The following is a 26,698-nucleotide window of genomic DNA, read 5'->3' on the forward strand; positions in this document are numbered from 1 at the left end:
GTGTGCCTGTAACAGTACCTAACATGATAACACTAATGGTCTCTCTTTTCTGATGTTTGGAAGAGAACCTTGGCCACCTGTTGAATTGCAGATAGATGTTTCCCTTAATGCTTTATTAAGATCAGCACACCTTTGTGGCTTCAGTGTTGGTGAGCACAGATGTGGCTCAGAATGGCACAATTCTTTCTTTTAATTTGCAAACTCTTGCCATCACACTTTTGGAATTCGTCTTGTGTGTCAAAGGCTGAACTATACCATGCCCAGACAGTCCATCATATTTATTCAGTCAATATGATACCAGTACTTGCACTAATAGGAATAAACTATTATATGCCTTGTTCAGTATCCTTAACTACATTACATAAAATAATCGGTTTTAAGATAGAAAAATACAATACAAAAATCCAATAGATGTAAATATAGCAGTGCTACATTTATTGGTTGCAGATAAAAATTAAAAATTCAACAAAAATATGCATACCATACCAAACTGACCAAAGGTACTTTCCCGTGCCACATGGCCCCCATGCTCTGCCCTCCTTACAAATTTTGCACCATTGGATGCTTCATCAGAGGAGGTGATTGTTTCTCTTCAGATAGTATTTACATTAGTGGACCCTGAGACGGGCCCGGAAGACCTTTTAAAGAAAAACTAAATACAAAGTCATACGTAATATTTACAACCTCTACAGATAAATTAGATTACATTTTGATTGCTCCCAGGGGTCAACTGTTTCATTAATACTTCTTAATACTACTCTCTTTGGGAGCAGCAGAAGGGATTTAGCTCATTTCATTTCTCAATGTGCCCACCCGTGTCCTGTATGTGTTCTGTGCATAAGGTTTGTGCAGGCGTCCATTCAGTGAATTCATATTCAGTGATGATTGGCAAGCTATGCATGCTATCTATATAGCATAATCTATTGCTGAGGATATCAAAGAAGGTGATTATCAGTAATGAGCAAAGATCAGAGATACACTATGAACTTTCTGTGAGTACATTGGGGACTTCTTTACACTGTGGTTTGGGAGGGTAAAGGTCCCTTGATTAATAACTAATACTGATGGAAAAAGGTAGACCTTGCTGTATTGCCTTGCTATGGTTCTTTATGTTATTGTCACCACAGAGAGGCTGGAGATGCACACCCCAGTGTCTGAGCAACATTTTGCTGCTCAGTATTACTCCTATAGGTTCTGTAAAGTGTTTGCCCTGTTGCAGCTGCCAAAATAGGTTTTACCTTTCTTAGACCAACAGCCAAAAAGTATACTCTAAAGTGTAATCCAGTAGGTGAGTGGGTTTTTAAATTTACCAGAGCTCTAAAGGTGGCCATACACGCACCGATATTATCGTACGAAACCTCGTTTCGTACGATAATCGGTGCGTGTATGGCATGTCAGCGAGCCGACCGATATCGCAGGAAGCTGCTGAAATCGGTCGGCTCGCCGATCGGCCAAGTTAGAAAATTTTGATCGGGCGCCATAGAAGGCGCCTGACCAAAATTCTCCCTTCAGAGCTGAATCGGCAGAAGGAGGTAGAAATCCTATTGTTTCTACCTCCTTACCTGCCGATTCAGCCCTGAATGGTGTGTGGCGGATCTGACGATGTTTCGTGCGACCGACGGTCGTACGAAACATCGTGAGATCGCCACGTGTATGGCCAGCTTAAGTTAGAAGCTACACAGTGAGTGTTGTTAGAAGTGAAAGAGAAGTTTTTCATGGAAAGATTAAGTGGTAAAATGTTAAAAAGAAAAAGCATTTGGCAGTGCTGTCTGCATTCTTTGAGTGAGATAGCAGTAAGTGAAATGAACCAGTTGGCTACTTGTCCTTGTGTTTTTTATAGTGCTGATAGGGAATAACTGCTTTTTGTTCTTAAGATTATGTTGGTGGTGGAGGAATTTATTGAATCCAGAACTGTATTACCTGTTAATTCTGGTTTGTTTCTTACTCTAGTTTACTTGCTTATTAGTATTAGCACCTTGTTTATTCAAAAGGTTGCAGGCTTTAGGTTTTGTGAATATAAAGACATTAGTTGGTTCAAGAATAAAATTTTAAATGGTAGAGTGAATTATTTGCTATGTAAACAGTGTAATTTAGAAATAAAAAAAAGGCAAAATTTTCATCCCTTGAGCTAATGCCCTTTTTATGCAAGACAGTACCTTATTTGCTATAGTAGCCACTGAATGACACTGTCTGAAATTAGACAACTTGTTATCTACAAAAATCCCCAGATCGTTCTCAGTTAAAGGACAGGTTAACCCAAAAATAATGTTTTACCTAACTGAAGAAAACATAATTCTAAGCAACTTTGCAATATACATTCATTATAAAATTGTAATGTTTTTTAAGTTATGTTTATACATTATTACCGTTAAAAGCAGTGTTTGTCTGTCCTTTTCTATTCTCTGCCCTGGTCAATTATTGGCTTTGTAAACAGTGTAATTTAGAAATAAAAAGTATACTACAAATATCATTACAGTATCCCTGTAAGGAAACCCCCCAACATCCTGCTATTAATTTTTTTATAACCGAAAACCTAATATAAAACAGTGTTAGAATTTTGCAACTGCTAACATTGTTGCATAACTACAAATCATTTTATCTGTAATTTTATGCAGTTTTTTCCTTTTTAAAGAACAGAAATAATATTCACTAATATTAATTCATCTCCTTTGCCAAAACCAAATGATACCCTGCCCTTATAATCCATCTATATTATGTCACTAACATTTTTTTAAACAGTATGATCTACTCCTTCATGTTCCAGGTTCCCTCCCTCTGTCTTTTGTGCACAATCCAACAAATTGTTTTGTGGTTCTGTCAATCTCCACAACCACCATTAATCTTTGTTCAGCTCTCTAACAACCCTTCCTGCTGTACTTGTGGCCAGTTAGATTAAAGCAGAAGTGTGTGGTGCTTGGATTTGTGCCTGACAGTGAAGGTACTTTGAGTTTTGTGAATGTGCTGGTGGTGTAGCTGGTAATGGAGGTGATAGTAAGTCAGATGGACTTGGATTAGTGAAGGTGCTGGTAGTTAAACCAAACAATGAAGGTACTATGGAATGTCTGAATAGGGGGCCAGGATGTTATTATGCTACTGGTGAAATAAGAGAGTGGACCTGTTTCCTATGTGCCAAAACTTGGAAAAATTATTGTCAGGTTTTCCAGTCCTATTACTTAGAACCTTCATCAGTTTTGATTCAGAGCTTTGAGTAAACAAGTCAGAGGTGTTGAAACTAAGTAAATCACAGACCTCACTCCTGCCATGTGTTTATTGACATTGTTTTTAGAATTACTGAAACTGCACTGTGTGTAAACATTTACTTATGTCATGGTGGTTACCGGTACTTGCCTTTTTGGAGGTCAAAACCAAGTTCTTGTTATTGTATTGGCTATAAAGACTTGAACTTTCACAGCTGGTGTTTTAGAAAGAGAATATAGACTTTTTGTTCAAACTCTGCACAGTTGAGTTGAGGCGGACCCACACCTCAGTACTACTGACTACTGCCCCCTCTCAAATGCAACATAAGTACCTGAAATCACCTCTGGTAATTTTTTATTGTATTGTTCATCTTATATTTTAGAGCTTAAAATGGTGAGTGGAGTGTCAAAGCCACCTCAATAATGAAGATATATGGCTGCAGTGGAAGGAGAGAAAGGGGAATCCTGGAACAATATTAGATGTACAATAGGGTTGTCACCCATCGGGTTTTCACCCGGAATTGCTGTCTCGGTAAAAACTGGCTGTCCAGATATCCAAATTAGGAAATCCGGACTTTAAAGTAAATGATGCAGCAATCAGCCAATCACTGATCGTTTTATTATAGCCATGCCTCCTGATTGCACAGACCTGCCCCTAAATGACAGTGACCTGCCCCCTGATGTCAGTGGCCTGCCCTCTGAACATTACAGGCCTGCTCCTGTCCAGTCTTAACGTTGTCAAAAGGTGGCAACCCTAATTTTGAGTCAGTTTGTAATTGTATTTTTAATAGAAGTATATTTTGTTTTATTGTTTTTATTGTGCCTTTTTCTAGGTGTAATGCTCTAATGGGGTTATGTAATAAAAGGCACAATATTTGCCTAGGAGCAGTGACCTATAAAAATATCAATCATCAGGTAGAATACTGGTCAGCCATTTAAAGAACTACACCCTAAAAATAAATATGGCTAAAAATGCTTTATTTTATATACCGAACTTACTGCACCAGCCTAAAGGTTCAGCATTTCTATAGTAGCAATGATCCAGGCCTTCAGCCTTGTAACAGGAGTTCCCCATCTTGGATATTGATAGAAGTGACTACGACAGTTCTGGAAGCTGTTGAGAAGCTAAGCTTAGGGGTCATGCTCATTATTAAGCAGAAAACAAGGTTCACCTATATTATAAACTGATGCTGCAGGGAAGATTTTGGTCTCTGAGCTGCCATGTACTAATAATCTGCATTAATTACTAATCAGCCTTGTATTGTGACATTTATATTCTATATATAGTATATTGTTGGTTCCTAAGCTCAGGTAAGTTACAGCAGCCCAGAGCTTGTGCAGTAAATAAGCAGCAACTAATATGGGGAGCAACAGGGGGCATCTTTGGAGGTACAGATCTTCCCTGCTTTGCCTTGGGTTGCCTTGGGCTGGTTCAGAACCCCAACACATGGGGCCATTCATGAAAGCACAAATTTTATGTGGAGAAAATTCAGAGTTAGCACGATAATTTCTGATGTACGAAAATGTCATGAAAATTCTTTTCTTGGTCATAGGAAAATATTGTGGTTGCGATTTGAAACCATTGTAAACGACGCGAAAACCTTTCTGGCTTTGAAACTTCAATGTATGATTTTGGAAGCCTTCCATAGGACTCAATGGCACTCTACAGATTCAACTTGGCCAAAAGATAGTCACGATATCAAAGCTTGAATGAATTCCGAAATAGTCATAGTGAAAAATACGACTTTTTCATGGAAGTTAACGAAAACCACGAAAAAGTTGTGCAATTTTAATGATATTATCGTGGTCATTATGAAAAGTTCTATAAATTAGAAAAAATACAATTTTTTCTCAAAATAAAAATTTGTGAATAAGCCCCATAATGTACAACATTTCTGCCCTACTTCTTTAGTAAAGCTTTAGTTCTCTTCTAAAGCAAACATCTTATTGGTTGTTATGGGTTACTGCTACTGAGCAAAATTAGTGCCTTTTATTAATTGGTGCTGGCATCACTGACATTGCAAATCAGAAAATGAGATTAATCTTAGGAGAAGTTTTTATAATAAAAGTTGATTTCCAGAAAAATGTCTTCTGTAAGCATTGACTGTAACGCAACATTATAATAAGAACATTATCTATGTGTGAATTCAATTTTTAAATGATTAATTTCTTTTACAAGGCTGCCTTTGTCAGCCCTTTAAATCTGGTCTGGAGAATTCAGCCTATATTCAGCCTATCCTTTTTGCTAACATACAATTAAACACACAATATAATTACAATATAATACCAATAGCAAATTATTTGCATGACACAGTTTTGTTGCAATGGTGTGTAACTGCAATGGTTGTAACCTGCACTTGCTTTATCCAAGTATCTTAAAGGGATTCTGTTATAGTGTATTTTGAATACTATATTGCACAGTGTTTATTTTGAACCTGTACTTTAAGAAACCGTTAACACAGCATAATGCAAGCCCTCAGCTGTCTCCTCACCTACTCATTTCTTATCTCCCAGTCATAAAGAATCAGATTTTACTCCTATTTTTCTTGTCGTTTTTATGTGTACCACATTTTTACTGATGAAAATCATTTCTAAGTTTATTTTAATCAATACAATGCTGAAACCTTCTCCAGCCTTTTGATAACATGCAGGGAGTCTGGGGTGGCAGGATCTATTGCCTCTCACTGTATTTAATGTATTTGGGGTGTCACTACCCTATGCCTTTTTGGTGAGTTTCCAAGACCATACTGATATATATATAATCAGTCTAAAATACATACGTAGCACATAAAGGGAAATGAAATGTGCATAGTGTGTAGAATATACTGTGCTGCTGCCGGAAACTATAACATTTGCATGATTGATACTGAAAGCAAAGTTAAGCAGACCAGACACTTTTAAACAGAGCTCTCATAGCAAGGTGTGGCCAGTACACCAATAGGTGGCCAGAGATTTATTTCTATATAGGCACCTGAGGGCATGTGCCTACAGTGCGGGTTTCAGGGGGCAGCCCTTGGGTGCTTATATATTTTTTAAAAATCCCCCAGCCCTCCATCCATTGGTGAAGCTGAGGTAGAGGGGGATAACCCTTCCCAAGTGATTGGCAAATGCACATGCCACAACTGCTGGTGGGTAGGTGAGGGGGTAAATTGGAGGCTTTCCCATGGGTATGAAACTAGTGCTGTAAGATTTCAGTTTAGCTGAAACTTAGTAGTAATGAGCATATTTATAAAGCTACTTAGGAAACCAGATCTTGAGTCCAATCTCCAAACCAATCTGTATATGGAATTCAGTCCTAGAGATTGAACTGTTTCATGCAAATATGAATAGTAACACATCTGCTTATTTATTGTATTTCTACTAGAAACATGCAAGGAAGAATGTTAGTAAGTATAAATTCTGAGGGGAATTTTGTTTGCAGGTCTCTGCAATATTTTTGGTGATTTGGGTGTATTTTTAGTAATTTTATTGCATTTTCAGTTCTACCCAGGTGTTGTTGGCTTATTTTTGTCTATAAAACTTATTTGGCCAGCGTGATTATATGTGGGCTGTTTTGATTTTATTGCCAGGGCTGTTTTTGCTCTCAGTCCAGCCCTGCCCAGAGGCACAGCTGTAGCCCAAGCTACAGAGCTATGACTGTTTATCGCCATGTTTACTTAAATTCAAAACTTTATATGTATATATAGGCCTAAGGACAGAACAGAAAAAGAATCTTGAGAGATGTCCTTGACCCTGTTTATTTTATTTATACTAATACCTGTGAATCTGTCCCATTTTACTTCGCCAAAACATTTGCAAAACATTGGAAAAATTCACGAAATGGCGAAAATTAGGTTTTTTGCACAACTTTTTTGACCTGACCGTGACTTTTTGGACACAACCACAACTTTTTTGACGCAACCACAATGTATTTGATGTGACAGGTGCTTTTTCGCATTGCTGGCAAATAATTTTTCTCATCACTGCTAATACTCAGGTATATATATATATATATATATATATATACACACACACATTTACGGAAATGCATACACACACATGCAAGGATCTATCTAATGTGACCAAAAACACAAATCTAAAAGCTAAATTAGTCCATCCATTGCAATGCTATGTGCCGCAGCCAACGACATACAAGTGGGGGAAAGGTTGTATTGGTTATTGGCTGCTTTGCATGTAAATCAGAATATGTTGGCGCTTTATAAATACATGATAATAATAACAACATACAACAAAAAAAGGCCTTGAAGAAATATTTCACCTGTGAATTAACATTTAGTATGATGTAGACAATAATATTCTAAAACAACTTATAATTAGTATTCATTTTCTAGTTGTCACAACCTCAGGGCCGTGAGTTCCCAGACATAGGGCAGGACCCAAAGAGCAAACAGTTGGTATCACAGGATGAGGCGTTTATTGGAGAATGGCAAGTAGCCATCAGCAGGTTCCCATAAGCCAGTAGGTGGTAGCCAGCCTGCACTCTTGTTCCTTAAGGAATAGGGAAATACACACAGTTGGGGGGAATCTTCTTGCCGCAGCTAAGGTAGATTCCAGGGGAACACAGGGGAGGGGGTCCTGCCGTAGCTAAGGTTACACCCCAGACAAAAGGCTCCTTGGAACTCTTGGCAGCCACCTTTGTAGCCAGAAAGGGAGCAGCCCCTGTCGTAAAACCAAAACAGGATTTGACTCCTTCTGCCAACCCAAAGGCAGCTTCCAGAGGAGCCAATCATAGCTAATCCCACTGGGCCTATGGGAAGCCACCTAGTGAGCATGCCCAGTTCAGTCCATTGTATCCACCAGACAGAGCACTGCTCTCACAAGGGGTAACTATGTGTATTGTGCCAAAATTGTGCAAAATTGCTAGGAATAGGACATTCTATAACATACTAAAAAGTTAACTTAAAGGTTAACCACCCCTCTAACTCCCAGAGCATTCACACACTAATTTCACAGCAAATACTGCCATCTGCCTTGAGCAAAACTGAATATGTGTACCAAGAAAGAAGTCCATGGTCAGGAAATACATAAAACTTGACTCTCCCTACAAGCTACCTTTTTGACGAGGCCATCCTGAGATGGAACCTGAAATAAATTCACTAACTGCCTGAGGTCGAAGGCAGAAGAAAAAAGACACCTGGAAGACACCTGGAATTTAAACCCCTTGTATTCTACCAGGTTTATCAGCTATCTGCTATGTAACCTGTGCCTTTGACAGAAACACTACTACAGTGTTAGAAAATGCAACTTGCTTGCACATATAATTACTGATAAAAAATACTCTGGTGAATGGGTAGTGAGTGTGGCCACAAGCTGTGTTATGATCCCCTCACAACTAGTAGTGATCAAAATGCCACATGTGCCAATGTCCTGAATGGAAACTGCACTGTAAAGTTTTGGACACATTATACGCAGAAGGGTACTGGTAAGTAATGGACACATTACACACATAAGTGCACTGTAAAGTAATGGGCACATTACACATACAAGGGCACTGTAAGGTAATAGGCACATTACACACATAAGGGCACTGTAAGGTAATGGGCACATTACACACATAAGGGCACTGTACGCTAATGGGCACATTACACATACAAGGGCACTGTAAGGCAATAGGCACATTACACACATAAGGGCACTGTAAGCTAATGGACACATTACACACATAAGGGCACTGTAAGCTAATGGGCACATTACACATACAAGGGCACTGTAAGGCAATAGGCACATTACACACATAAGGGCACTGTAAGCTAATGGGCACATTACACACACAAGGGCACTGTACGCTAATGGGCACATTACACATACAAGGGCACTGTAAGCTAATGGGCACATTACAAACATAAGGGCACTGTAAGCTAATGGGCACATTACAAACATAAGGGCACTGTAAGCTAATGGGCACATTACACACATAAGAGTATTGTAAAGTAGAGGACACATAACATACATAAGGGTACTGTAAGCTAATTGGCACATTACACACATAAGGGCACTGTAAGCTAATGGGCACATTCACACATAAGGGCACTGTAAGCTAATGGGCACATTACACACATAACTGTATGTAAAGAGTACTGTAAAGTAGAGGACACATAACACACATAAGGGTACTGTAAAGTAATGAACATATTACACTCATATGGGCACTGTAAGCTAATGGGCACATCACACATACAAGGGCACTGTAAGGTAATAGGCACATTACACACATAAGGGCACTGTAAGCTAATGGGCACATTACACACACAAGGGCACTGTAAGCTAATGGGCACATTACACACATAAGAGTATTGTAAAGTAGAGGACACATAACACACATAAGGGTACTGTAAGCTAATTGGCACATTACACACATAAGGGCACTGTAAGCTAATGGGCACATTCACACATAAGGGCACTGTAAGCTAATGGGCACATTACACACATAACTGTATGTAAAGAGTACTGTAAAGTAGAGGACACATAACACACATAAGGGTACTGTAAAGTAATGAACATATTACACTCATATGGGCACTGTAAGCTAATGGGCACATCACACATACAAGGGCACTGTAAGGTAATAGGCACATTACACACATAAGGGCACTGTAAGCTAATGGGCACATTACACACACAAGGGCACTGTAAGCTAATGGGCACATTACACACACAAGGGCACTGTAAGCTAATGGGCACATTACAAACATAAGGGCACTGTAAGCTAATGGGCACATTACACTTATAACTGTATGTAAAGAGTACTGTAAAGTAGAGGACACATAACACACATAAGGGCACTGTAAAGTAATGGGCACATTACACAGATAAGGGCACTGTAAAGTAATGGGCACATTACACACATATGGGTACTGTAAAGTAATGAACACACTACACACATAATGGTACTACAAAGTTTTGGACACAATACACACATAATGGTACTATACAGTTTTGGACACAATACACACATAATGGTACTACAAAGTGTTGGACACATTACACACATAAGGGCACTGTACAGAAATCTTGTGTTGTGTGGGAATAAGGAAAATAATGGACTGCGGTGGCAGCAAGCACTGCCACATCCACATGGAATGGAAAATTACAATAGCCTATCCAGACATGTTTTAAAACAACCAATCGTCCACATTGCGCTAAAGCCAATCGCACGCTAGATTACATCTCAACTTGGGATGAACTGGTGTATCGCTGGAGTAATTCTGCCAGGGAAACATTCGTGGTTCCTCTTAATGGGTGACAAGCTTCTCGACTTTAGCCGAAAGAATTGCAACACTGGATCCTCCTTCTGAGCCAGCGAAGCTGCAGTTCATCTGCAATGGAGCCGCTCCTGGGGATCACTTGCTTCCTATTCTGTTTGGTGCCCATTTGGCCAGCGCATACCCTTTACATATCGAAGGATAGAGGTAGGTGCAGAACGGAAAGTTTGGAAGCTCCACCAACAGCTGCCGCCTGTCCCTTCCCCAGTGCAACGGGCTGAGAGAAATCCTTGCTAAAACAATGCAGCCCCGAAAGTTTGTCGGAGTGGAACATCTTATTGCGCTTCCGCTGTGCTGGAATACACCGACCGCGCTCGCTTGCCCCAGCCCTTTCCATCTATCGCTCACAGTCGCCCAGCTGCCTCCAGACATACTCATCCCCATTGTCTTTAGCAAGTTTTATTATATGACAGATAGCAGCCAGCGTTCAAGGCTGCCTTTAGCCTGATCCCTGAGTTCCCCCTTGCATGTTTTAACAAGCTTGCCGAGTTCAAGCCCATCTGGTGCGATTACAAGTATTTGCCAATGGGAGTTCCGTGAGATGAGCGGAGAGTCAGTCAGCTCGGTGTCCGTGAGAGGTAAAACAATACGAACCCAGCTGTAGCCATGGTCATACACTGTATCACTCAATGTTCTGTTGATAATACAGAAGCAATAATGCAACAAAATCGCAGATTTATGTGGGTATGTTAAGCGTTCGCTTTATGTTGTACAGTAACAGCACAACTTGCTCTCTCTTATCCATGGGTACCGCCACTTATAGTGGCACATCATGCACAGCTGGGCTGTTCCGTGAGGGCTCAGTAATGTGATCTAATCTGTTAGGAGAAGTGAGAGATGTAATATGTTTGTGCATGACATGACAGTGGGGAATGTGTGTGGTTTTTTTTTAATACATTGACATAGTTACATCGTTACATAGTTACATTGTTGCATAGATAAGTTTGGATAACAAAAGACCAAATTCCATCAAGTTCAACCTCTCCACTCTACACATATATAGACATATACAGACCTATCTATACACTGGCATACATAAAACTATAAATACCAACATCAATACTAACTGTAGATTTTTTTTTATTTGTTTTAGTGGAACTTAGCCAGTGCATAGTTACACAACTACTCAGCTTTTTATATGGATAAGTGGCTAAAACTGTTTGGGACACACAGAATAGCATCAGAAATATTAAAGGGATTATTTAAGACACAGGGCTGGAACTAGGGGTAGGCAGAAGAGGCACCTGCCTAGGGCGAACAGTGAGGGGGTGCTACGCATGTACCTCTGTTGCCACCCCTAGTTTGGTATCTCTTACCCCAACTCTTCATTTCCCGGCACTCACTCCCTGCACAGCATCAGCGCACTTTGCAATCCAAATATAGAGGAGAGCACCATAAAGCAGAATTCTGCTAAAATGCTATTTATTTCAGACCAAAATACACAACATGTTTCGGGCAATGTGACGCCCTTTATCAAGTGAACTTTGTGTCCCCGTGTGCAGGGGGGGTTAGGGTCAGTGGTGGGGGTGAGGTGGCCGGCCAGGTGCCTAGGGCACCCGGCCGACTTGGCCCGCCTCTGCTAAAACAGGAAATCAGTTCTGGGGGCTGCTTTAAGGGTAAGAACCCACGGAATGATTGAGTCACCCACAATAGATCCCTGCTTTCACAAGCGACAAACCGCTCCAAAAAGGCTTTCCACCAGCAACAATAGGAATCGCCGGTGGAAAATCCTTTGCATCACTTCTGTAATCCAAAGTCGCGCAAAGTTTCCTCCTGCAGCAACGTTGCGTGACTTTGGATTACCGAAGCAAAGTGTATAGCAAAATAAACTACTTACCATACACCATATACTGTCATGGGCGTATTTAGGTCCAGTGCTGCCCTAGGCATGCACGTGATGTCACTTCCCCCAAAGCCCGAAACCCCCTACCCCCCTCACCCCCCAGCTCCATCGCCAGATTTTCTAGGGAAATCCAAGGTGGAGGCTGGGGCATTTTTTAGATTAGGCGCCCTAAGCACTGGCCCTCGGGTGCCTGAATATAAATATGCCCCTATATACTGTAGCTCATTTACAAAACAAGTGCAATATGCCACAATTAACACAATTGTGCTTGCACGTTTTGATCGATCAGACGGAATTGCATCCAAAGTTTGTTACAGCTTGGATTGTGTTGTTTCCAGTGCTCAGTATAAATATAATATTTGCAAAATATTTACTAGGTACAAGTATAATTGCTGCCAGATTGTAGGTGGAGGTAGCTGTAGAGTTCATTAGGTGCGCTTGTATGTGATATGAAACAGGAGATGCAATGGAGTGACTCCCAAGTGCAACTATGTGCAATGACTGTGCCCATTTTTCATCAAACTCTGGTGAAGATGGCAGATTCTGAATACCACTCAAAATAGAAAAATATGGTTGTAATTTGCATTAATTTATCTTACTTTTTTAATATTACTGTTGAATTATTTCATGCTGCCAACTAGAATAAGGGAGTTAAATAATTTTATTTTAAATCTTATTATGGTTGGGTTTTTTTGTGTTTTTCCATCAGTGCTGGGCCTACTCTTGAGGGCATTCATTCTTATCCCCCCCACACAGGTGCGTGCAACCCACCAGCTTTGCCTGGACTCCAGCTGCACATCATAGCCCCCACCTCCTGCAAAGCGTGCACTAAATCTCCACCACAGTGAGAGTTAGACAACAGCACAAACAGCAGGCATATTTGGTATGCCAGACAAAGAAGAGCCAAACCTAAATAAAGTGAGGCAGACACATTTAAGTTGTGCCAAACAGCAGTCCTGCTCTTTGAAATGGAAACACATGGTTAGACATATATGTGCCTACCACACTTAGGGACTTATTTACGAATGCAAGTGAAGTGTGCAAAGAGCAATATTGGCCACAAATCACCTAGTCATCTACTCACAAAGCAGGGTTTTTCCCTACCCCCCATACTGATATTTAAAAAAAGAGTGCACTGTGCTTTTGTTTTTGAACGCTATTGTACTTAAAATTACGTCAGGATGGTGTTATTCCAAACTATGGTTATGCATTATTCTTTAGTGTATTTCAGTACACAGGTGGTGGTAACTCAAGAGTTCCCCTGTGTCAAATAGGTGCACCTGCTTGATTCATCCAAACAAACTAGACTGGGAGCGTGTTTAGGTGCAAATGCCTTTAATAAAAGGTGTCAGTCATAAGATGTGTCTGTTTTGCACAACTGCCACTGCAGTCATAAATTAACTCTTTAGACTTTACTTGATGAATCTGGGTGCATCAGGCACAGATAGAATCACTTCAGATAGTGTGCAGAATGGAGCCAAGCCCGAATCAGACAAAATTTGCTTGATTTAGTTGGCCAGTTTTATTACGATTGATTAAACTATTGGTGAACATCAGTGTGCTGCTCAGTGTGGGTTCACAGCATTAGTTTTGACCAGACATATTAATTATTTTGGCAGATTTGAAAAACTGATATGGTTGTGGGAAGTTGTTAGCCATTCATCCCTGGGGGGGGGAGGTGCTTTTTTGCTCCTCTGCATGTACCCTGGGCTGGTGCAGGTTTATGCCAGCAGAAGCACCAGCCGGGGTATCAGGTAAGTGAATACAATCACTGGGGGTCCCTAACATTTTGGCACCCACCAGTAATGCAACCTTTCCTTCTACTTAAGGCTAATGCCACAGGAGGCGTAGGGCGGATATTTTCGGCAAGTGTAAAAGCTCTTGCTGAAAATTCCGCCCTACGCCTCCTACATGGGCTTGCACCCGAATGAATGAGATACGCTCAGGTGAAGGCACATGCCGATATACGCATGAAAATGTGAGACTTTGCATTATCTCGCGTTTTCATGCATATGTCGACTACATGTGCCTGCACCCGAGCATATCTCATTCATTCGGGTGGAGGCACATGTAGGAGGTGTAGGGCGGAATTTTCAGCAAGCGCTTATAAGCTTGCCGAAAATATCCGCCCTACGCTTCGTGTGGCATTAGCCTTAACTGGATAATGAATGATTTTGTCATTCAGTGATTTAATTGAACAATTGGATCAACCCATTCAAGTAATTAGTTACAACTTTTTAATTATTACTGCTGACATAATTCACATAATTTGACTGGTGTAATGTAATTGTAATGTAAATGTAATGTCAGTAGATAAAAAAAAACATAGTGTTAATCTAACATTACTAAATTAATGAAATAAAAGTGGTTGCTGGAATAAAAAGTTACCGAACTAAAATTTACCAGAATGAAACGTTCCAAAGTAAGAAATAGAATACGGGTTTTGCAATATCATTAATTAGACAATCATTGTATTGTGAGCTTTAGTTACACACAGTGCAAGTGCTTCGCCTCCCAAATACCTTTTTTTAGTTCAGTTGTTTACAGGTAGCTCATTAGAAATAAAGTTTTTTTTAAGCTGCATTCTTTTATTTTATTTTTGAATTTTAAAATTTTGCTTTTCACCTTCTCATGTCTTACTGGAGCGGCACTGGGAGATGGGGTCACCGACTCTGTAAACTGTAAACTTTTGATCATAAACTTGTAGCTAAAACCCCCTTTAAAAAATGTTTCTTTGCAAAGTGTGAATTACTAAACTGGGGGCAATGAGAAAGCTGAATTTGGGAGAAACAGAATTTCCAATATCATTTTACTGCCATCAGCCAATTAATGGGCAGAGTTTTGTCTTTTGCTTCCGTACTACTTCCTGTTACAGTCAGAGTTGCATTATTTCTGGTCATGTGATCTCGGAGGGAGCACACAGTCAATCACTAAATGGGGGCTCAAGGGAAAGGGAAGGGCAATACTTAGTGATATAAATATTTCAGTTTGGTGAGAGTCTTTAAATAGGTCACTTTACATAATAAAAACTTTTGGTTAAGTATTCATTCTGGGGTTATAGTTTTCCTTTAATACATTTTTTTTCTTTAGCCCTGTTGGAGATAAAACTTGATTTTCATTAGGGCAATGTCACATTGGATGTTTTGTCACCTGCAATAAATTGTGATTACCGCAAACACTGGTGGGGAAACATACGTGCCACTGTTACTTTCCGAAGTACCCCAGAGTTTCCTAGAGAGGCAACTTCAATCTACTTCGGGTAGTAGCTGCGCCACATATGTTTTCTTATCTGCAAGTTGTATTTTATCCAGTGGGAAAGCATTTGAAGGATATAAGGCCATGATGGAAGCGACTAATCTAACTAATTGAGCTGCCTGACTAAAAGATTAGACAGAGGGATAAAAGGAATAGTCACGTGTTACATTTTAACGGGAATGCATTCTTTTTTTTTAATTTTGAAGTTTAAAGTTTTGCATTTCATCTGCTCATGTCATACTGGGGCAGCTTTGGGAGATGGGGCACCAACTCTGTAAACTGTTTTATTTAATACCTTATTGGATGCATCATTTAAGTGCTGTGAACTTTTTACTGGAAATGTTGCTGCCCCCAGCTCAGCCCTTAATAACTCCACCATAGCTTACAGTAGAAGCAGCTTTGTGAGTGATGCCATGCTTGGGGGTGGGACACAATTCTGAGGACAATTGTAAACAGTGCCCCAGCCCCTGCACGAAGTAACCCAGGTGAATTTTATTTGTGACAAAACTAGGGTGTCGGGTAACCACCCTTTATCAAGCCAGAAAGTTGTTTCATTTCAAACTGTGTTGGATAGCCAAAGAGGTTAGTAAGTGGTGAGCTGGGGAAGACAGGGGGCACAGCCATTAGAAAAGAATAGCAGCACTAGGGTTTATATAGGTATAGTGACCTGGAAAGTGTCACTATTAAACTTTATATCTAGTAAAACGGTCAAAAATAAAAAAAGAACGCAATTGAAAAAGGAGTTGTTTCTGGTGTACTATACAAAACTAAATGACGTGAAAGACCTGTTTTAAAGTGAACAACCCCTTCAAACATTTTTCATTTTATTGCTACCATTATGCATAGGTTGCAAAGGTTACAATTAAAAAAAGCACACTAGTGATGGATGACCTTATACTGTAAATACTTGTGAGACCCCCCCAAACAACAAAGGTAAAACTATTCTAAGAAATATTTCATCCTGATTCAAGCCAGTCAGATGAGATCAATTTGGTGCAAAAACATAATTTTATTAAAAAAGGAATCTAATTCTTTCTTGAAACAATCTCATGTACCCCTACAGCCACTAAAGGGTGAGAATTGCACAGTTCAACAGCTCTCAGTGTGAAAAAAAGAAACATTTTCAGAACTTAAGATCAAAACCTTGCTTTGAATTTAAACTAATGCCCTTGTGTGCCAAACTTTCCTCATAACTGAGATTTTCCATATCATTTATCAGCTTAGTCCCTCTTCTTTGGACTATATTTTGAGTTATGTCCTTTTTGAATAGAGTCCAAAACTGTATTGCATATTCTAGTTGGGTTATTACCAGTGCTTTGTAAAGGGGGTTAGATGACTCTCTCCTCCCCTGTAATCATACCATTTCTAATACAGGACAGTACCTTGATGACCCTTTCATTGCTTGTAAAGCTAGCGATTGTTACTTGAAAAATGAAACCTTAGTGGCAGCCTATTGCCAATGCCTGTCTGACGAGGGTCTGTTTGACAAGTTGAAATGACTTAGGGTGAAGGAACTTGCACAATAAAATAGAGGAACAGATTACCCTTAGTATTAATGTTGATGCTGCTTTTTGAATGTCAGACCGAGAAGAATCCAAAAACCTATGCTGTCCCCTTCTGCTTCCTCCACACCCTGTTCAGGGCAGGAACACCTCAGTGAACTGGAAAAACTTCCAGGATATTCTGCAGATTTGTGCCTTAACCCTGTTGATAAATGTCACGTTGCCAACAACTGTAAATTAGAGCAGGGAAACAACAATGCCCAATGAGTTAAACTGTCATCTGCCACCCTAGTGTCACCTCCCATGCTCCTCTGCTCTCCCATCTCTGCCGCTCATGCCGCTAGCAACTTTCCCCCCTGCTAGCCACTTTCCTGTAGACCAAGATTTGCAAGACTGGAGTTAAGGGAGGCCTCAGATGTACGTGCTTAGAGTCCAAGGGTCCTAGTGTCCCTCCAACCTTGCGCCCTAAGCATGTGCCTCTTCTGCCTACCCCTAGTTACAGTTTTGGGGGAGACACATCTGGATGGTATTGCATTCTCACCCCATAAAGCCACACACCGATTCCTGCTACTTCTTGGACAGTTCCAGTGTTTGCAAAGGTCCCCTATTTGTAAACCTTCCTTGATTCAGCGTCTGCAGGTAACTTTATGGACATTTCATTTACCAAATGACACAAAATACCCTTCTGTCTACTACCCCTTTGTGTGTGTTAGCAATGGATTACAAACCACCAGATTCATTTTAGGAACCAACGCAGTTTGTAAAGTGCCAAAAAATGGTGAACTGCACACTTTGCACAGCAACCCCCCCTCAATCGTAAATTACTACTCACTTCTCAATCCACTAGAGAATTCGGGGCTAAGAGTCATGGGGAAAAATGACAGTGACTAGATATTCAAAAATAATAAAGATCTATTCACACAACCTCAATGTTGGAATTGCTGCCAAAGGTGCATCTACTAAATAATGACTTGGGAGGGAAGGGGGTCTATACTAATGCAATTAGTTATTTTGTGTTTATTTTTTAATTATTATTATTATTATTAACAACAAGATATATTTATAATGAGAGCACTTTATTTAAATCTTTGAGATCTATCTTCCCTTTGACATAAAAGAGCCTTTTTTTTTTTTTTTTACTGTAAATCAGTGTTCTTTTAAAATAACACAGAAAAACTTCCAAGGGAGCGAATATAACATATATAACATTGTATAACATATATTTGTGTAGATTAGCTAAAGCGAGGCAGGAAAAACATGCATGTGGCTTTACAGTTCCAGCATTCATCTCTTCCAGTGGGTAAAGATCATCGTTTGAGACCAGTGCTTTGGTTAGGAGACACTTTTCATAAGGGGTGCTAACCTAGCACCACTGTATGGCATTAACTTTGACTCAGTAGCTAAGTAAGTTTTGATCATAAACTACCTTAAAACCCCCTTTGAAAAATGTTTCTTTGCAAAGTGTGAATTACTAAACTGGGGGCAATGAGAAAGCTGTATTTGGGGGAAACCGAATTTCCAATATGATTTTACTGCCTGTTAGGCTCCCACTGTCTATTTTTGCTTGTTTTGTCTTCTCAGTAAGATCTTCCTGCTGCCAATGAACATGTTTAGCATTTTCAAGATGTCTGGCACAAAGTTCATGCTGCTCTCTCCAGTGCAGAGCTTATCAGAAGAAAGATGCTGACAAACTTTGTAGTCGGGCCCCTACTTTAAGGCTGGGATATGGTTTGGCTCAGTTCTAACACGTTGTATGCCATGTTCTTAACTGGATTCCACAGTCATAGGACTTTTTGTGTCTTGTAAAAATACGCCCTGTGGCTGTTATGTTGCATATTCCAATAATCTCAGTAGTTTACAATTTTTTCTTTGGTTGTTGCCAAATGGCGTGTCTTGTGTGTTCATGTTATTGGATGGGCAAAATGGCATATTGGAATCTGGCAAGTCATCATTTCCTGTTAGTGGCCATATTGCTTATGAAAGATTCTTTTATATACCGTTTAAACCTACCATAGACTTCCTCTAGTGCCTGAGCAAGGGGTTTCTGTGTTTTTTCTGCCTGCCTTGGCCTGTTTCCTTGACTGAATCTTTATTGCCTGTCCAAGGACTTTGCTTTCCAAGCTGAGCCACATCTGCCAGGTGCCTTGCCCCGGTCTAGCCATTACAGTCTCTGCTGAGGTTTGATCCTCACTGTTTACCTTAGGAAAAAGCCCAGGTGGCCAAAACGCTATTGGTTAGTGGTGGTTCCTTCTAAATCCAATATGGAAAAAAAAACCATTATCCAGTTATTAGCGTAGTATTAGTGTATCTTAATACAAGTTAAAGACCTCTGATTTGACAAAAATGTTGGTGTTTTTGGATAGAGAAGGAGCAGTGGTGTAAATACCGGGGAGCGCAGCGGGTGTGGCTGATCTGGGCCTGCCCCCCAAAAGGGTACATGTGGTATGTGCCTCGGTGGAGGGGCGGACAGTGGGCTGGGTGAAGTTTTTGCAGGGAGTGACAGATGTAGGTGCTAAGGGCTGTGGCTAGAAGGATTCAGGGCACTGATTCAGCACAGTTTTTATGACACAAAAAAAAAATTATGACACAAAAGCTCGGTTTCATGTGCACGAGCAGTGACCTAGAATGAACAAAAATTGAGTGTGCAGTAGTGCAAAGGTACTTTTCACATGTATGCTATTGAACTCTGAAACTACTGCCAGCCTGAACTTGGATTGGAGTGATGTCACCCCACTCTGAAATTGTGTGCTGCAACTTTATTTTTATAAAAGTGTCTAAGCCAACATCAATGGCAGATTTAAGATGCAGGTTTGTGTCCTTCAGACCAATTCGGCAGATTATCTGCCCATGTATGGGGCCCTTTGATGGGCCTCCCTGAACGATATCTGTCCAAAAATTGTCCATATGTTGATCGGGCAGATTTGATTTTCTTGTTGGATCAAGTACCGCATTGGCTTACTGATGCGGTTCTCACTCTGATGGTTCCTATTCCTGCTGTGTTGTAATTTGATAATTTGGCCCTAGGACCAAACAATTGAAATAGCCCAGTATTGGCCACCTTAGGTCAGTGCCCGGCCTAGCCGGCCAGGCACCCTAGTCAACCCGGCTGGCCACCTCGCCTGATGTACCATCCATTGCCCCCCATGTCAGCTTGCACGTATGTGTTCGTTACCATGTGCGCACATGCCTGCTGACAGGGGCGGGACTTGATGCACCAATGCACAAGAACTAGTAATAAGCTGGCAGTTGGGGCCCAGGACACGGAGTAGGGGAGTAGAAGAGCTTTAAAATTTTGCCAATTTGACTCCCTATTAAAATCTGCTGCAAGATTTGTCTGGTGAAATTTAATATTTCAAATTCAATTAGTGTTGTTCTGGAATGACACTGTATAAAACCTCTGTATTCTCAAAATGGAGCAAGGTTTTCATGAATTTGATATTCTTTTTAACCCCAGTTAAACTCCAGTATTGAGCCAGATTAATTTCCATGAGAAAAAGTTATTTTATGGTTTATTACATAATAACTTGGAGGAGAAAAAATCTTTCCAACTAATTCAGTTCCAATTATTCTATTGACTTCAATAGAGTTTTCATGTCATAAACAGGATACGTTTTTATCAATTGAATTGCATCTAGCTCTGTAGGAAGATCTGGAAATTAGGAGATAAGCTTTTTTTCATCCAAGCAAATCTATGAAGAGTTACAGTGCACTATTGTGATTGGATTAGTGGAAGAGTTTATATTCTGAGGGCTTCCCATAGCAGTCAGTTGAACTGAAGAAGCTGCTCGGATGAGTAGTGAAACATCTTCACTGATTACTCAACTCCAGACAGTCCAGATTTACTTATTCTAGTTGAAGATGTTAGTACTTGACTATTGCACTCTTCCAATATAGAAATGAAAGAGAATGCAAACCCAAAAATAAAAGAAAATATAATCTAAAGCATCCAACCACTATACACTCATAAAACATTTAACATTTAAGTTATTTTTAAATGTAATTGTAATAGCTGTCTGTTCCTTGATATTTTCTGCCCTTTTAGAAGCCAGCTGATTAACTGACCTGTTTAGTAAAAGTTAATGTTTTTTTCTTTTAGATTCCCTTCTGAAGAAGTTAGAGGAGTACAGTCTTGTAACCCCAGTCAGTACAGACTCTAAGGGCAAATATGTTTCTCACTCTGTGACAAAGAGAGAAACCCACCGTTATAGAAGAGATGCCAGCAATCTTGAAAAGACCTCTGCCGAGAGAATATATTATAATGTCACTGTTTTCGGGAGGGAATTTCACTTGAAGTTAAGAGTTAATTCAAAACTTGTTGCACCAGGCGCAACAATTGAATGGGAGGAAGATGCCAATGTGACTGTTATTGAACCTCTGAACACAAATTGCCTTTATGTTGGTGATATAACAGACTTGCCAAATGCCTCTGTTGCTATAAGCAACTGCGATGGACTGGTAAGTAGCTTTTTTGTTACTTATATGCAGATGTGTCATTGTGCAAAGTTAAATCAATAACTGGGAATTTAATAGACAGTAGGTGAGTAAGGTGTGTACTTCAAGCAACATATTTAGTTTTTATAGGCTCAGTAAATTGGTGCAGCTGACTGTACCAAATAGTTATTACTCCTAACTATCACGCTCTCAGTCAGTGTCCTCTCTACATGCAGCAGTCTGGGTTTTTTTGCAGTTTTGTTTCACTTTTAAACAATTAAAAGTCAGTTTTTTATAAAATTCTATGAAAGCGGCATCACACAGAATTTGTTAGTATGTTTGAAGAAGATTTGCTGGAAGGCGCAGTCTTTCTTGAAACCTGGCAGATCTAAACTTAAATCCTTTCAAAGTCTTGTAGGGTTGCCACTTTTGCTGGGTTTTAAACCCTGATAAAGGGGCGCACATGATGACATCGGTGATGTGCGTCGCTGATGGTCGCATTATGATGTCAGGGGTAGGGTTATTGCGTCCACCAGATGCAATTTGGAGGGAGGGTTTTGATCGAAAGTGCCCCTTGAAAAACCGGGCTGTCCAGACAGGTGGCAACCCTACTTGCTTGCCAAGAGTTTGTAGTGGGAACACTTGGTTTGGAAATACTGGCTTTATTTTATGACCTCTTTTAAGAGCATCACTCTCTGCACAATTGTTTGTTAGTTGGGAAGACAGGTTTTCAGTATAGGAATTTAATATAAGAAGCCTGCGGGTCACTGTGTTAAAACTGGATAAGAATTTGGTAGTGGTTCTGGGCATTGGGACTAAAAGAACAGTTATAAAACACTGAAGTTGTGCCCCAACAGGATGCTTATCTAATAGCTCTTAGGAGTTCCATTGCTAAAGTAAGCCCACAAAATCAGGTTATTACATTTATATTGGCAGCTCATATATATTCAAACAGGGAATTTGTGGTATTGTGGGTGATATTCTGCAGGATATGGAAATAATCTTCAACAACGCAAAGCAAAAAAGCAAAGAAATTGCTCAAATCACTAAAACTAAATTAAACAACAAAAAAAATGTGATCATAAAGTGTACTTAATAGCCATAATCTCAGTTTTGCAGGTAAAAAAGTTATCAAGGGCCTTTCTTACCAATCTGCAACACTTTGGTTAGCATATTTTATAAAAATTTCTGAATGTGCCTCAAAGTTTAACTTGCATTTTACAGCACCTTATCTGCCATATATCTATTATCAACACCTAAATATGAATGTCTTTCTACTCCAAGCTACTAAACAGCAAAGATTTGCTAAAGTAAGTGTTTTTTTTATGAATGTCAAAGCTTGCAGTTTACTTCTTATCTCCCACATGTCATTATTTACTAAGATTAAATATATTCAAAATATGAATGCCAGGGATCTGTTTGATCAGTTTGATACCCAACATGCATAGGATTACACAATGTAGAGACCCTAAAATGAGAAATGCATACAAAGTTTTGTGGCTGATACTTTGCCTACTGCACAATAAGCAGTTTGAGATTAAGCAGATTTAAAAGAACCTATATATTCTTGTTAAGTATACATTATGAGGAAACTACCAATCTGCAAAGCGTTGCTAAAAGTAGATGTTTTTATGAGATGTCTTGCATTTTACAAGACATACCCTTACATAGAAAGTTAATAACATGAATGCCAAGGCTTCTTAGTGTAGTTTGATGCCTGGTATGCATAATATTTTCAATATATGTGCCATGTAGGGACTCTGAAATAAAAATAGTGCTTGCAAAGTTTAATGGTTGACATTCTATTCTGTTTCTAGTGGTATGAGGTCAGGGGGATGGGTGAGGAAGCAGGTTGCTTTTAGCTGACTCCCAAAGAGACCCGTAACTTATACAGTGTAGGTATAATGAGACAGTAATAGTTACAAAACATGATTGTTAAATGAGACATAATTAATGATATCCCTCTAGTCTTGTAAGCAGTAATGATTATTATATGGTGCCGATTTCACTCTGTGCAAAAAAATTATCATTATCTTTAAAAATGACCCTTTATTGGAGCTCTCTATAGCTCAGCTACGGTCTCTATCTGTGTTTTAAATAAGGGGAGGGCATGTTCTAATGGTCCCTACCTGCACAGTAGGAAGGGCATAGCCAATCGCAGCCCTGCATTCACACAAGCAAAGACAGTTCCCTATCAGGTCCCTCTAGCTGCTGATTGGTTCCTCTCCTATTGTACAGTGTGCTGAATTCCACCGACTCCCCTCTGCAGCCTGGGAAAGGAGACAGCAGGAAGTGGAACACATAGTAGGATTTTTGAGGAAATTTTTCAAAAAATCAACTTGAAGCACATCTCTTTTAAGCACATTCCTTCTTAATTTAAAAGAGTATACAGCATATTGTGTTTTACACAATATGTCTCCTTTAATAAAAAATAACACAAACTTAATTGAATCTCTCACCTCTCAGTGCAATACCACATGAGTTATTTTCACAAGTTATTATCTTCAGCAAAATAGCAACTTCTCAAAAGCTGAGTAATAATAAAACCTGTTCGAAAAAAAAAAATCCACTATGGTTTAAGAGCCATAACAGTTCCCCTTTAACCCATATTTAAACTGAATGTGAGTAAAAGAGTGTACATGTATGGGATCCCTTATCCAGAAAGTTCTGAATTACGGAAAGGCCATCTCCCATAGACTCCATTATAAGCAAATTTTCTTTTTCTCTGTAATAATAAAACAGTACCTTGTACTTGATCCCAACTAAGATATAATTGGAGGCAAAACAATCCTATTGGGTTTATTTAATGTGTCAATGATTTTTAGCAGACTTAAGTTATGGAGATCCAAATTATGGAAAGATCCCTTATCTGGAAAACCCCAGGTCCCGAGCATTCTGGATAATAGGTCCCATACCTGTATTATATCTTTTCTTTCAATTTTATTGGTTCCTATTTGAGAGGTGCTTAGGCATAGGGAATCAAGAATCTTATGAAATCTTCTATGGTATCACTGGCTGCTTTGAATTTTATGTAATGTGAATCTTTTTTTTAAATTGATTTACATGTTTAGTATCTGAACATATAGGGCAGTTGTTCTCAACCTTCCTAATGCCGCGACCCTTTAATACAGTTCCTCATGTTGTGGTGACCCCCAACCATAAAATTATTCCTAAGACCATCGGAAATATGTGTTTTCTGATGGTCTTATGCGACCCCTGTGAAAGGGTCGTTTGACCCTTAGAGGGGTCCCGACCCACAGGTTGAGAACCTGATATAGGGGAAAAAAAATATTAATGTTTCAATTACAGCTCCTGATAAAAGTGGGAATTAGCTTAACAGTGTTACAGTTACAATTACTGAAATGCCCACAAAAACTATAAGGATTGAGCTGTTGTTTGATTACATAGTTCTAGCCATTTTATGTATATATTTATGACTTATTCTTTTGCAAAGAAAACTGCAAAAGTAAAAAAAAAAGCTTATACCTTTAAGGGAATCATTTTAAAAGCTCCCACAAGTCCCTTCCCAACCTGTTGTTACAAACAAAGCTGTGATGGTGGCCAGATGGTGGTGGCCATGTTCCATAAAAAACGTAACTTTTGATTCTAATGACTGCATTTGTTTTAGTTATCTGTATTAAATTACCAGTGCGTGACTTATTGTGAAGATGATGATTTTTTTTTAATTTGAATATTTTCCACGGTTTTAAAGATTTAAAGGGGACCTGTCACCCTAAGAAATAATCCCAGATGTATTCCTATCATGTTTGTCAAGCAAAATAATCTTCACTTACACTATATAAATAATACAGTCTTGGAATAGAAGACAGCTGCCATTTTGTAGACACTTAGATTGTAAGCTCTAGGGACCTCCTTCCTACTGTATCTCATACTCTTTATTATAACACTTGTCCTCCCTGTGTGTAATTTTGTATATTGTAAGACTGTACAGCACTGCATACCCTTGTGGCGCTTTATAAATAAAGTTATACATACATACATACATACTGTTATTAAGGTAAGGATTGCACTACCCTTTTAAAGGGCTAACTGACTCTTAGTAGTGCCTAACCACCATTAAGGTCTCCATCATGGAATACTGGACAGTCCAGACAGGAGCCTGTGGCCCGAGAGACATGTGGGTCACTTTGGGGTGAGGTTTCTGGGAGTGAACAGGATTTAGTCAGATGATGGGAGTAGCTGGGTGGACTGAGGGAGTGGTCAGGTTGTTGGTTTGTTGGCCTTTATAATTGGGACCTCACTACACTTTTTTGTAACAATTCTGTTTATTGAAATGTACAAAAGATACGATTACAGTCATACACGTGCAATCATTGTATGTTGTACATAACAAGAAAAACAAATACAAAAAGAAACTAGACAATGTGCAATTACTTAGTGGTACAGGTATTGGACCCCTTATCCGGAAACCCATAGACTCCATTTTAATCAAATAATTCACATTTTTAAAAATGGTTTCTATTTTCTCTGGAATAATAAAACAGTACCTTATACTCCATCCCAACAAAGATACAATTAATAATTATTAGAGCCAAAACCATCCTATTGGGTTTAATTACTGTTTAAATATTTTTTTTAGTAGATTAAGGTAGGAGATCCAAATTACGGAATGATCCCTTATCCGGAAAACCCCAGGTACTGCGCATTCTGGATAATTGGGTCCCATACCTGTACAGAATCTTATTTCATGGGGGTATTTAGATCTGGAGAAGTTTCTTTATGCTGCACTGGTGCGACATGAGTACCTTTAGAGAGTATCTTAGCTGATGACAATGAAGGTTCCCTGTGAAATTTAAAAATGGAGTTTGATGATAAATATTGTAACAGAAATGTCTGATGACGAGAAAATAAAAACAAAGATTAAAAAAAAAAAAAAAATGGGGAATCACTGGGGGTGTATACACGCAAAAGGAAAGCCTTGGGTCTGTCTTGGCCACAGCATCATATTCCAAACATAGACTGGTCCACTGGACAAATTACTGTGTGGTGTTCCTTCTGTTGCTTCAACTGTTTCCTTACACTGATTATTCCCACCTCAGCAACTTCCCTGTATGAACTTGTGTGCTACAAGGACTTTCCTGACACATTGCCTCCTACTGAAAGCTGAGAATCGGGCACAATGCACTGAGATGGCTGCCTGCACAACAATATTACAACTAAAAAAAAATTTAGTTATAAAAACTACAA

General features: G+C 39.4%; 1 protein-coding gene across 1 annotated transcript in view; it reads left to right on the forward strand.

Annotated features, from left to right (window-relative positions):
• The first annotated feature begins 10,334 nt into the window (after positions 1-10,334).
• Positions 10,335-26,698, forward strand: part of adamts2 (ADAM metallopeptidase with thrombospondin type 1 motif 2) — a 151,444-nt gene continuing 135,080 nt past the window's right edge. Inside the window, exons 1-2 of the mRNA XM_012959749.3 lie at positions 10,335-10,606; positions 21,156-21,514. Coding sequence (XP_012815203.2) covers positions 10,519-10,606; positions 21,156-21,514 — 447 coding nt within the window. The 5' untranslated portion in view covers positions 10,335-10,518. The remainder of the gene's footprint in view (positions 10,607-21,155; positions 21,515-26,698) is intronic.

This window comes from Xenopus tropicalis, chromosome 3 (genome assembly GCF_000004195.4).
Source record: "Xenopus tropicalis strain Nigerian chromosome 3, UCB_Xtro_10.0, whole genome shotgun sequence".
NCBI classification, from domain to species: domain Eukaryota; kingdom Metazoa; phylum Chordata; class Amphibia; order Anura; family Pipidae; genus Xenopus; species Xenopus tropicalis.